Source organism: Elephas maximus, chromosome 27 (genome assembly GCF_024166365.1).
Source record: "Elephas maximus indicus isolate mEleMax1 chromosome 27, mEleMax1 primary haplotype, whole genome shotgun sequence".
Lineage (NCBI taxonomy): Eukaryota > Metazoa > Chordata > Mammalia > Proboscidea > Elephantidae > Elephas > Elephas maximus.
In genome coordinates, this window is record NC_064845.1 from 1703164 (window position 1) to 1716505 (window position 13342).

Below are 13342 nucleotides of genomic sequence, written 5' to 3' on the forward strand. Positions count from 1 at the left end.
TGCAGGGCCTGTCACAAGGTGGCCGTGGCTCACACCTGCTTATCAGGGCTGGGGTGTGGAGAGGGTGTCAAGGACAGGAGATAGGGCTGGGACAGGGCTGTCCACACCGCCCTGCCCTGCCTCCCTCATTCACACCTCGGCAGAGGCCCCTCAGCCTACCCCAGCGCACCGCCCTCTGCAAACCACCCCTGCAGGCAGCCTTCCCTCCCTGGACAGAGTTAGAAGATAGCAGTTGAGAAGGGACCCTGGAGACCATCTAGTCCGGCCCCCATTTTACAGACAGGGAAACTGAGGAGACGCCACTTACTGAGAATCACACCCCAAAGAGTCACAGGAGACAAAGTCCTGAACCCAGACCAAACACTGCAGGGTCTGAGGCTCAGCCTGGGGACCCTGAGGGCAGGGTCCCAGAGCCGTAGTGAACGGGGTGAGGGGTACACTGATCCCTGCGGAGCACCGTTCTATTCAGGTTTGGGCTTCCTGTAGGGAGAGAGGGCCTAAGCACACCACATGGTCCTGGGCCCCACTGACCTTCGTTAAGACTCCCCCCGCCAAAGTCAGGGCGCTTCCATCTCTGCCTTATGCTGGGTCTCCTCCTTCTTGGGTCTGGCTGGCAATGGCTATCGAGGGGTCCAAGGCACCCCCTGAGGGGTGGGCAGGGAGGTGTATGGGACAGAGTACTTAACTGGGAGGCCCACAGGGGAAGTTAGGGTCCCTTCACGTGTGGTGGTAGGGACTGTGTATTGGTTCCCTAGGACTGCGATGACAGAGCGCCACAAACTGGGTGGCTTGTAAGAACAGAAGTTTATTGTCTCACAGTCCTGGAGGCTCAAGTCCAAACCAGGGTGTCAGCCATGTTGATTCCTTCTGAGAGCTCTGAGGGAGAATCCTTTCCATGCCTCTCCTAGCCTCTGGTGGCTCCCCGCAATCCTTGGCGTTCCTTGTTATGCTGGTCTGCCTCCTATAATCTCTGCGTCCGTCGTCACGTGGCCGTCTTCCCCTGTGTGTCTGTGTCTCCTCTCTCGTAAGGACACGACTCACAGGGTTAGGACCCACCCTGCTCCAGTATGACCTCAGGTTAACTGACAGCATCTTCAAAGACCCGTTTCCAAACAAGGTCACACTCACAGATACCAGGAGCTAAAACTTCAACACGTCTTTTTGGGAGACATAATTCAACCCACAACAGGAGCTAAAACATTTGTCCTGCCTGTGTCCTCAGAAGGAGCCAGTTGGGTTCACAGGGATGGGGGGCCAGGGCTGCTTTCTCTCTGAAATCCCCCTCCCCTGGACCCCAGCTCTGCTGAGGCCTGAGAAGTGCTGAGGAGGTTTGACAAACTCAAGGCCACTGGCTGCCACTGACCCCAACCCAGCCTTAGAGGACACTTGGGTAGCAAGGGCCCCGGCATCACCCAGGGCAGGACACTAAACCTTTACCTGTGGAGGAACTGGGCCTGGGGGAGGGAGAGAGCGGAAATAATTCCAAGGTCCCTAAGACCTGGCTGGGGGAGTGGAGAGGGCAGGCTATCACACCTGCACACAGCTCGAAGACCTAATTTTAGCTCTGCTTCCCCCAGGACCAAACCCACAAAGCCCTGGCTCAGCTGCTCTGCCGGCCACCTCCTTGCTTCTTTCTTCCCAGCAGGGCGACAGCCCCAGACCAAGACCTGACCCCACAGAGCCCGACATAGGGTGCCCTGGGGAAGGCCCTGGAAACCCAAGTGAAGCCAGGAATGGTGTAAGCTATGCTCAGCCCCCAGGCACTAGCCCAGCCACAGGCCCGCTGTCCTGCTCCGCTGACACAGGCCTGCCTGCAACCACAGGGCCGGGCTCTGGTGGGAGACCACAGGCCAAAGTGTGGGCTTCCCTCCTCCTCTGACACCCTACAACCTTCCTCACACCGCCATCCCCAGCTGGTCTAGCCAGCCCCTACCAGGGAACTGACCCGCCAGCCAGGCCCTGGTCCCCCGCTTCCTAGCCACACGGAGAGTGAGCGCGTCAGCACTCCAGCAGGCTAAGCTCTGCTTTCCTGGCTCCTTTCACTCGCTTGTTGAGGGACGCCGCAACTTTTCTTGAGCGCAGATGGTTTGCAGAGCCCTGTGAGGGCTCCAGGAAGGCCTCCAGGAAGCTAGTGGGGCATTGGAGGGTTAAAATGCGCATACATATGACTAAATTATAAGGCAGACCAAAATGATGGCAGTAGCCCGGGGCAGGGCGTAGACATCAGACAGAAGCCAGGACACCCTGGAGAAAGTCATGTTCCCGGGGCCTAATGAGTGTGAAATGCAATGGAAAGCACCTGTGTGAAGGATGGCCTGAATAAGCTCTGACTTGAGCCAAAAAAAACCAAACCCGTTGCCATCGAGTTGATTCTGACTCATAGCGACCCTATAGGACAGAGGAGAACTGCCCCACAGGATTTCCAAGGAGCAGCTGGTGGGTTTGAACGGCAGACCTTTATGGTTAGAGGCCAAGCTCTTAACCACTGTACCACCAAGGCTCCTGATATAAAAGCTCATTGCAAAGCTGTAAGGCACTGACATGGTGTCTTAGGATTTGGGGAGAGACAGAACTGCCCCACCTGGTCCACAGCTTCACACCTTCACCTTTTCAGGACAGAATGATTCTCACCAGGCAGACAGCCACTCCCAAGCTTTCACAGTAACTGGCCACCATTTTGAAGGTCTTACCAAGTACCATAAAATCTGTTACCAACGAGTCAATTCCAACCCACGGCCACTCCGTGTGTCACAGAGTAGAACTGCTCCACGGGGTTTTCTCAGCTGTAAGTTTTACAGAAGATCTCTAAGCCTTTCTTGCAAACAGCTTGCGCCATCCAGGGACACCACGGCCCATACGTTAATCTTCAAACAATCCCGCAGGCCATCAGCCTGCTCCCAAATGAGGAATCTGGTTCACAAGGATTAAGTCAACTGCTCAAGGCTGCCCAGCTGATGAGTGGGGAGATGGGAAGGGGACCCACGCAGGTGTGTACGGAAGGTGCTCAGAGCACAGGGCCAGCCACGCTGTGGGGAATCTGTCCCAGAGTGATTCACAGGCCAATTGTGATGGAGACCATTTCTGCAATGTGAAATTAACTTGTGTTGTTTTTCATTTTAGAGTAACAGAAAAGAACCGAACTTAATAGAAAACATCAGAGCTCATTACTGTTTCATGAAACGTGTTTGTTGGGTGAGTGTGGGAAGCCGGTTGCCGTATAAAAGGAATTTCTTACCAAAGGGGTCTTCCTTGGCTCTGTCTCCTCCAATGTTTTTAGCCAACACATGGAAGGCCTGTTATCCAATTTGCAGTCTCAAAGCTGGGAGGCAGAGTGAACACATCAGGCGGCCAAATCAGGACCATCGGGAACATGAACTCACTCGAAGATGGACAGAAGCTGCAACAAGACAGCATCTATAACAGCTGGGCGTACAAATAACCCCGCACCTGGGTTCCAAAAACTAACTACGTATGTGCATGACGGGAACATGAATTGACAGTAGGCCACGTAAGAAAGGGCCCGCAGGGGTTAACTGGGTAAGTTCCACGCGAACTAGTGGTACAGTGAGAGAAGTAGAACCTGTTTCCGTCGAGTCAATTCTGACTCACAGCGACCCCATAGGACAGAGCAGAACTGCCTCACAGGGTTTCCGAGGAGCAGCTGGTGGATTCGAACCGCCGACCTTTTGGTTAGCAGCCAAACACTTAACCACTGTACCACCAAGGCTCCGAGAAAAGTAGACTGTCCCTAAAAAGGGAGGACAATGCCTCCACTCAGTTCAGTGCTGTTCTCGCCAAGTCCTGAATGCTTCACCCAGATGTGGTACCACACCAGCAGGGCGTGTGACACCATGAAGGGGTCTGAAAGCCGTGAGCACCTGAGCATGAAGCAAGAGGCCCGGCTGTCGTCATGAGCTTCCTATCTCTAAAGGACTGATGAGGTGAAAGCAGACGCCAACAGTTCTGTGGGGCCTGGAATGGCACTTAGGGCCAGTCATCGATGGGTGGGAGTTACAGGGAAGATTTCAGCTTAATCTTATAAAGCCCTACTATTAAAGAAGCTGGTGCCTGAGGGCCCAAAGGGATCAATGGAAGTTCTCCCTTGGAGATGCTCAGAAGCTCAAAGGCCTCCTGTCTGAAGAGGGAGCCTGTGCGGGGAATGTGTGCTGGGGGCGGTGTGGCCAGAGTCCTGGACAGTCTGGTTAAAACTCTGGCTGACCAGCGGAATAACCAGGGTTGTCTGGCAAACACAGATTCCAGCCTCACATCAGATCCACTGAATCCAAACCTCCAATGGTGGCATGAAGGAATGTTTTTGAAGCTCATCAGGCTGACTGTTCTGGGTTAAAAAAAACTAAACAGCAAAATGCAGTAAGTGGCTGGAACTTGGATTTTAAAAAGGCAGAAAAGACATGCGGGGAACGCCTCAGCACATTTAGTATGAACTGTTTACCAGATGACACTGACTTCTTGATGATTTTCTTAGATGTGATCATAGTATTTTGGAAATATACGGGAATGCCCGTATTCTTAGGTGATGCAAGCTGAAGTACTCAGAAAGGAAATGTCATGTCTACATTTTTTTTTTTAACACTGAATTACTTCTAAATGATTCAAGAGTAAAGCAAATGAGGCTAACTATTGGAGGAGGGAACCTTCATTTAATTATGCTTTCAACTCTTCCGTAGGCTTGAGATTTTTCAAAGGTTCAGGCTGGGGGTGAAATTAAGCTACCAAGCCTGTCCTGGTCTCAGCCAACCGTCACCCCCAGATGAGGTAACCCCTGCAGTTCTGTCCAGCCTGAGAGCCAGGAACATGAAGTCTGAGTCTGCATTTTCGTGGCTTATTACGGAGCTAAAAGGGAGCTGTGACTGGGGGCGCTGCCACAGCTGAGACGCGGAGCCTGGAGGTGCAACATCACATCGGATAACAGTGACCCCTAGTGGTGCTCTGTGCACTGGAGACGGACCACTCCCGGGCACCCTGGCATGTTGAGGACTCAGCAGTACCCTGCCCACCACACCCCCACTGCTCTGGACTACACAGACCCACGTCAAACGTGGCCCACCTGCTTGACACCTGAGTCTCCATTGCTGAAGGTAGGGCTGGGCTGCAAACAGAAGCACGAGCTCCCACTGGGCCCTGGCGGAGCAATGGGTAACTGCTCTGTTGCTAACTGCAAGTCAGCTGTTTGAACCCACCAGCTGCAGCACAGGAGAAAGACCTGACGATCTGCTCCCGTAAAAACTACAGACTAGGAAACCCCATGAGGCCGTTCTACTCCGCCACACTGGGCCACTGAGAGTCAGTATCGACCCCACGGCACACAATACGTCCCGAGAGACATCCAGAAAAGCGGTCAGATGGAGAGGCTGGATTTGGAGGCAGGAAGGAATTCTATGCCCAACGAGGGACCACCCCTGACCAGCTCCACAGAACAAGTCAGAATGAGGACAGACAAGAAGGAAGGTGGAGGTGTGCTGGGCTGGTGGTGAGCAGGGCCCAGAGGCGCTGTCCCTGAGGGCAGAGATGGGGTCAGGGATGGGCCTGGATGCCCGAGATCCATGGAGGTGCTGTCGGTGCCAGCTGTGTACTCACAGAGACCAGGGGACACAAAGGTGACAGTGCCAAAGCCTAGGCTCATTACAAGGGTAGGGCTGCAGGCTGAACCCAGCTCTGCAGGGAGTCCTGCTTTCTGGCAGGGTTCTATTCTAAGGCCTGAAGGAAGGATGGAGGTTTCCAAGTGTTTGATGGCCAAGGTGTGAAAGGCAGAAGCCCTAGCAGGTGTGGGTAGGACCGGCACACCCATCCTCCTACCTGAGTGACCCTATGTGAGAGGTATACCTTTGCTACATACAGTATTGGTGAGACTCAATCCGGAGACCAGAGCCTAAAGTCTCATCATAAAGATGTCACTGTGTGGGAGAAAGATGAAGGCATGAGTCACGCCCCCACAGATGGGGGCTTCTGGCAGCAGAGACTCCATGAGGGTAATTGGAACAGAAGGCAGAGGCCCAGGCTCAGGCTGAGAATGCAGCTGGACCCAGGGAGGAACTGACTAGATGGTGATCTGCTCAGGTTTAGAAAATGAGGTGACTCTCTGAACAGAGGGACATAACTGATGCCAGGGGTCTGATGGCCACACAGGTCAACAGCCACATGAGAAAGTCTGAAGTGATGTGAAGCAGAGGGAAAACTCACCTTTTAGAATGATGTTGGGGACTCTTTATGAATGTGTTGAGACAACTCAAGCATCCCTGTTGTGCACTGACATTTTTACACAAATGTGAGAACTGGAAGACTGCATTTTTGTACTAGAAGCACGAATCTTTATTTTCCACAACTACCGGGTAGGATTTTTCATATGAAATACAAAATCTAAGACACTTCACTGATCTAAAACTCAAGATTCTCCATCACCTCGGCGAAGAGGTGGGGGAAAAGCATGAGAAGTAACTTCAGGGCTGTGGCGACTCAGGTTAGAACAGAATGACAGAGCTGGGGGAGGGGAGCTGGGGTCGCCTCCAGAGATGAGTGGTCGGCACGTAGGCCTCATCCACCAGCAGGCCTCATCCACCAGCACCGACCTGCAGGCTCCTGGAGAAATACCCAGCCCCACCATCAGCTCTCCACTGAGGACAGAAAGTAACAGATTTCTTGGTCACGGTGACATTTTGGCTCTTTATCCCCTGAGAAGGACTGGCACACACTAATGGGGAACAGGGAGGTAAGACAAATGGTATTAATCAGGCTACTGTGTTCTTTTTTTTTTTTTACTGTGTTCTAACCCCCGACTTCTTTCTTTTTTACCCAAATAAAGGGGCAGAACAAGATTGATCATTATCTTAAAGCCTTGGGATTTCTGTTTTTGACAGACACAAAAACACCACAAAACATTCTCATGCCCTCACGACACTCCACTGCCTACAGCTATAATGTGGAGCCCTGGTGGCACAGTGGTTAAGAGCTCAGCTGCTATCCAAAAGGTTGGCAGCTCCAATCTACAAGCCACTCCTTGGAAACCCTATGGGGCAGTTCTCCTCCGTCCTACAGGGTCGCTATGAGTCAGAATCAACTCAACAGCAAAGGGCTATAGTTATGACAGGCCATGAAGGGCTTCCGTGTAAACCCGACCTAGACATCTGGCTCAGAAAAACAGCCTCCATTTCCCCAAGAGATGATCACGGTCTCCGGATCTGTGACCTTAGGCATCACCTGCTCTATGCTGCCCAGGGAGGCGAGCAAACAGCAAGCAAGTCACGTCACGAGCTGGACTCTGGGCACAGACCTTCCTTAGGCTCCGTATTCTCTGGACAAAAAGCTCGCCTGGAAGCAAGAACACATCCATTCAGCACCACCTGGTGGCTAAGAGAAACGCAACCCTGGAGGCAAGCAGAGCCTCTACTATGAACTACTTACTGGGACTGTGTCTTCCCAAAGAACTACGAGGGCTCAAGTCAGAGGACATGACCGTCCCTGTGGCTCTCCTGGCAGATAAGAAACCAGACCCTCCTTACCAAACAGGCCCCAGGATCACAGAGATCCATGGAAATAGGCATTTCTGAGTCAGAAGCCTCAAGGTCAGGGAACAGATGTGAACCTTCCCCATGCTTTCGTCTCTCAGCCCTGTGTCCCTCATACCTTATGGGTGGCTCCTTCAGAAAGGTGAAGCTTGGGCAAGTTACTTATGCTCTCTGAGCCTCCATTTCCTCACGGGTAAGACCGAGATCCGTGGTGCTGACCTCGTGGGGTCGCTGTGAGAGGATACGTGTAAAGCACTGAGCTTGGTATCCCGAGCACGCGAAGGGAGAAGGCGTGGTGGGTGATGCTTCTAGGCGGAAGCAGGGGAACAGCAGGTCCACAAGGAGAAACAACAAACAAGCACACACACACCAGACAGCACAGAAATTTCTAAAAGCCACCGCCAAGGCCAACGCAGGTCGCAGAGAAAACGTACAATAACGGGCTCCGAAGAGGCGGAGGGTACGTCGAAGACACTGCGTTTGGAGGCGCTAAAACGAACAGTGCCTTCACATACCCTGGAGCTCTGGTGGTGTAGCGGTGCAGAGCTCGGCTGCTCACCAAAAGGTCAGCACTTCCAATCCACCTTGGAAACCCTATGGAGCAGTTCTATTCTGTCCCGTAAGGTCGCTGCTGAGTCGGAATTGACTTGGCAGCAGGTACAGGTCTCACACACTGTGCATCCAGGCGGACACACACACAGTGTCACGCTGTGCACAGTCCTCCCGTTCACCTGTCACAGGAACAGCCCTTGATCTGCAGGTGCAGTACCTTCCCTGATAGTCAGCTCCCAAGCCAAATTACTACTACCCAAAAACTGCATATCTCTCAGCTTTTTGGGGGAAATGTAAACCTAAATTTAGGATCCCATCATTTATTATACTTAAAGCAAGCCACTAAAATATATCGACCTGAAGAGGCCACGCTGGCTCTATTATAGACAGCATCACGTGTCTTCTGAGATTAAAAACTAGGATGGCTTTCCTTCCGGGGCTCCTGACTGCTCCCTGGCTTTGAGTTCTTCCAGTTTCTTCTCATAGACACTGAGGAAGTGGTTGTCTGGCTCAATTCCTGCTTTCTTCAGGTTCTCCATGATCTTCTCCAGCCTGCGCACTGATGAGGCTCCCTCGAGCTTCCTTGTGCTCAAGTACAGAGTGAACTCCTGGAAACCCAGGAGCTTACAGGTGTCCACAGCACAGATGTCCCTGACATCAGTCTTCTCCAAATGAGGAAAAAACACCAGTCCTGACAACTTCTCTAGGTCCTGGAGGCTCACCTGGAATTCAGTTAGTTGGGGTTGGAAGCCAATGGCCTCGTTGGGCACCACAAAGGCCCCTAGTACCAGGGGTTCAGTGGATGCTGGGCTTCTGCGTGCCAGGATCACTTTATAGAGGTGGGAGGGGACTGCCACGTCGTCCTGACCAATCACCTAAAAACAAAGCAACTGTTTTAGTGAAGCTCACTGATGCCAGCGGTTCCTGAAAATGCACTTGTAAGCAACCCCAATCCATCCTAATCCTAGGGAATTTATATTCATCTGCCAAGGTCACTATAAATCAAGATACAAACGCAGAGAAGATGGGCCTCTGACAGGTAAATTCTGACTGCAGTCTCTAAAATTGAGTCACCCCAGAGCGGGGACCACGTTCTCTGCTGTGTGTGGGGAACAAAGGACAAAGGACGCCATGAGTGAGTCTCGGGCTTTTTAACAAACAAGGAGAACAGCCACTCCCCCTCGTCGCAGTCAGAACTTCCGGGGCTCTAACCCCTGAATGTCAGGACTGCTAACCTGGGCGCTCCCAGCTCCAGAAATAAAAACATGGCCCTAGTTTATCAAATTCCCTAGGAACTAAACAAATCTCCTCCAGAGAGGCAGCCAGACACGTCACATCGGCATTACGGTCTCTGGTATTGCCTAAACCACGGCTCATTTTTAAAATTAAATTAAGTAAATATAAATGTTTGCTCAGAGTTTTGCACACTCTTGGGCCTGCTATCAAACACAGAACTTCTGGATGTGTCACCAACACAAACACTCTGAAAAGGTATCTACACAGCAAAGAAGCCAGAGCCAGGGTCAGCCTAGAAAACGTAACTCAGTTGCCCGTGTAGGTTGGCTGTAATAATGAAATAACGTTATTACAAAACCTTTCCAAATTTCCTTCCAATTGGCTTAAAAGCCGTATTTGTTTCCCAAAAAAGAAAAACTGAACATCCATTTCCTTAATGGTCCCCAATAAAATGACATAACCCAACTAAAATATGCTCGGGGCATTACCGCCTCTCTCGGCCCCTCCTTAGTAAGAGCACGTACTCTTTCCTGACCAGCTGCTGGGCTTCCTGCTGGAGCCAAGAAGGCAGAGGGATGACAGCCACAAAGGAGGGCTCTTTTCTGGATTTCCCAAGGGCCTAGCTACATGGCACACAGCAAAACCTTAGGAAGGCATGGAGGTCCCACTGCCCAAGACTAACGGCAGGACGGCAGCGAAGACCCACCCACAGGGATGGTTTAAGTTCCTCTGCAGCGATCTCTGAAGTTACTGGGAATGGTTGATCAGGGTGCAGTTTAGAGTGAAGTTGATGAGATTACACACTGTACAGTCACAAAAACCACTCCCCCCACCCTTTTAACAAGTCATTTACGCCACTGGGAAAGTAAACACACTCTTCAAACCAAAAAATACACTGACGGTTGAACCTATGGATGTCCACAACTAGGCCAGAGGTCACCAAGAGATGTTAATTCAACAACGGAGCTGACAGGTCCTGATCCTGGCACTGCTCAAAACACAGGAAGGAAGAAGCTTTGAAGCGGCAGCTGGTGGTGTCTGCTCTCAAGGAACTCTCCCCTCTGCTGGGGAGCCGACACCCACAGCCTTCACTGCAGGCACAAACAAGAGCACTACGACGGTGCAGGGGACGTCGGGGACCAGACCCGAGGGCACAGCGGCAGCTGGTGGTGTCTGCTCTCAGGGAACTCTCCCTCTGCTGGGGGAGCCGACACCCACAGCCTTCACTGCAGGCACAAACAAGAGCACTACGACGGTGCAGGGGACGTCGGGGACGAGACCTGAGGGCACAGCGGCAGCTGGTGGTGTCTGCTCTCAGGGAACTTTCCCTCTGCTGGGGGAGCCCACACCCACAGCCTTCACTGCAGGCACAAACAAGAGCACTACGACGGTGCAGGGACGTCGGGGACCAGACCCGAGGGCACAGCGGCAACTAAGCCACAGTTCACACGAGGAAGAAGTTTCAACCGGCTTCGCGTTCCAGGTGCTGGCTGGAGACCCGACAGCACCAGCAGATTCCTGGTGCCACCTGGCGGACATCCCCACCACCGCAGCACGTTCCAAGGCTCCAGCTGTAAGGAGCCTTCCAGACCATTCCTGTGACCATTTTCTCTCTTCACGGACTCCTTGTCTACAAACCAACAGCAATTTTCAAAAATAACTAACTGGCCATGCCCATTTGCTGGCAACCAGACCTTCTAATCAGTCACTGAACTCTGGCCAAAAGCAAAGACACTTGACATTTAAATCTCCACAGCTTTACTCATGGAAATGTACCATCCCTGTTAGGTTTTCAGGAACTCTGGCAATAGCTCAAGGACCTCACTGCTACTTTTGAGAAACCTCGTGGATGCGGAAATTCCTATCAAGAACAAAAGGTGTGATTCTCTCATCTGTGGCCTTCTCTCAGTATCTCAACAAGAGGGGAGAGTATTATCCCTCAGAAGAAAGAGGAAAATGGAAACTTAGCCACACTATCTTCTCAGATTGTTTGCTGTTCTCAGGAAGAAAACATCTTTAACCTAAAACCAGGACCAGTCCTATTTAGGAATTCAGAAAACCCCATGTTTCTTCCCTGTATTTGACTTTAAGATAAAAAAAAAAAAACCTAAAATATTTTGGGGCTATCTTCTCTGTGGCCAACTCAAGGTGCATAAGCTTTTTCCACTTTTGGGAAAATGGGGAGACTTTTAGAAAACCATTTCTAGAAACTGTGAGGGCACTGACGTGGGATGGTTCAGTGGCTTGGCAGCCCAGAGACCTGGTGGGGCCCTGGCTCTGCCACCATTACGCTGCAGTCACGTCGGCCTGTATTTTGTTTCCCCTTTTGTAGAACAGGTAATAACAATAACCAGGCCGCCTATCTCATAGGACTGTTATGAACAGACAACACATTAGTTTAGAAAATATTTTAAGATCTCCAACACCCAGCAGAAAGCTCTGCGTGGTGGACATCATTCTTCAGAAGATGGGGATAACTGTGGGACAAGGACGGTTTCTGCAGAGGGACAGTGGGGACCAGTTACAGGAGGACAGCGTTTCAGGAGAAGGCAGGCTGGGCACAAATGATGCCCCAACAAAGGACGCCAGGGCGTGGTGCGAATCAACTCTTCAGTATCAGTCAGCAACAAGCCTTTTCACGTAAGATTTAGGTATAATATACTTCACAAAGGAAGCCTTCACTGCTGTTAAATTACCAAAAAGCACTTAACTTTCTTGTCGAGGCTGCAACAAAAGGTGGAAATCAACTGGAAGTGGCTAGAAAACACAACATATGCCACAGCCATAAGTGGCACTCACTGACGACCTGAAGTTAGTTTTCTCATGTGCTAGCTGAGCTCGCTTCATTCCATCCAAGGGACAGAAGTGATCATTTGTCACACACGCACGCGCCCACACAGATAAACGCACACACACGCGCGCGCACACACACGGCCTTTATGCTGACGTAGAGCCAGAAGAGACTGGCACAACCACCACCCAGGCTAAGCCCATCTGTTTGCTGTTGTTGTCAGGTGCCACACAGTGACCCCACCAAAAACGGAACAAAGCACTGCCCAGTCCTGTGCCGTCCTCACAACTGTTGCCATGTTTGAGCCCACTGTTGCAGCCACTGTTCAATCCATCTCATTATGGTCTGTTCATCGCGTCACAGATATAGCAGCTGTGCCTTAAATGACACATTAAGCAGGATCATGAGAAAAAAAAAATGTACCTGCTAGAATCAGACAGATCCAAGATGTTTGGTTATGGTCCCCTAGTAAGACAAAAAAAGAAACTTCAGAAGTAAGACTGGTAGAACACAGCAAGAAACCAGGCCCTTAAAAAGTCACAGCAATCCAGTGAAAGCAACCAGGGTGGTTTAATAAATATGGAATCCACACCTGAGAGGACAGAAGGAACAAGGGAGGTGCGGAAAAGCCATGGGGAAGTGGTCGGCCCTCCTGGTATCTGTGCAGCCCCTGCAGAGGCTCCAGCAGAGGCCCATACCCATAAGATGGTGCTTCTCACCCTGCGGCACCTGCTCTGGGCTGGGCGGGGAGCCTGCCTGCCACATCACACAGGAGCACACACCATCTTCCCAGACTGCTGATTCTACCTGAAGATTGAGAGTGGGGGCAAGGATACATTTCACATGTAAAATAACTGAAAACACTATTTTTCAATTACAACGAATAGATGTGGAAATAAAAGGTTTGCCTAAAGATAAAACAGGAGATTTTAAAAATTCACTCCCTTGTCTCTTCAGGTAATGGCTCAAGATCCCTGGGGGCGTGTTTTCAATATATCCCCCTCCCTGTCTAGGAGTTGGGGGGATTCTGGAAAGCGCTGCTGCAGAAGGAACACAGACGGTTACAACTTCCACATCACCACCACCGGCAAGCTGTAAGCTCTGAAGCTCGCTCCGTCAGGGCAGGAAGTCTGGGCCGGAATCGTCAGGTATGTTTCACTTGCCCGGAATCAATCTCTTCTTGAAACCGGCATGTCAGAGAGAGCACACGGATGACCCCGGCTATAATAAAGGGGTGATT

The 13342-nt window shown here is 51.4% G+C and overlaps 1 protein-coding gene across 1 annotated transcript in view; it reads right to left on the bottom strand.

The window, feature by feature from the left end:
- Positions 1–3432: 3432 nt before the first annotated feature.
- The window catches only part of EXOG (exo/endonuclease G), a 30457-nt gene continuing 20547 nt past the window's right edge, over positions 3433–13342 (bottom strand). The window contains 1 exon segment of the mRNA XM_049870782.1: positions 3433–8950. Coding sequence (XP_049726739.1) covers positions 8492–8950 — 459 coding nt within the window. The 3' untranslated portion in view covers positions 3433–8491.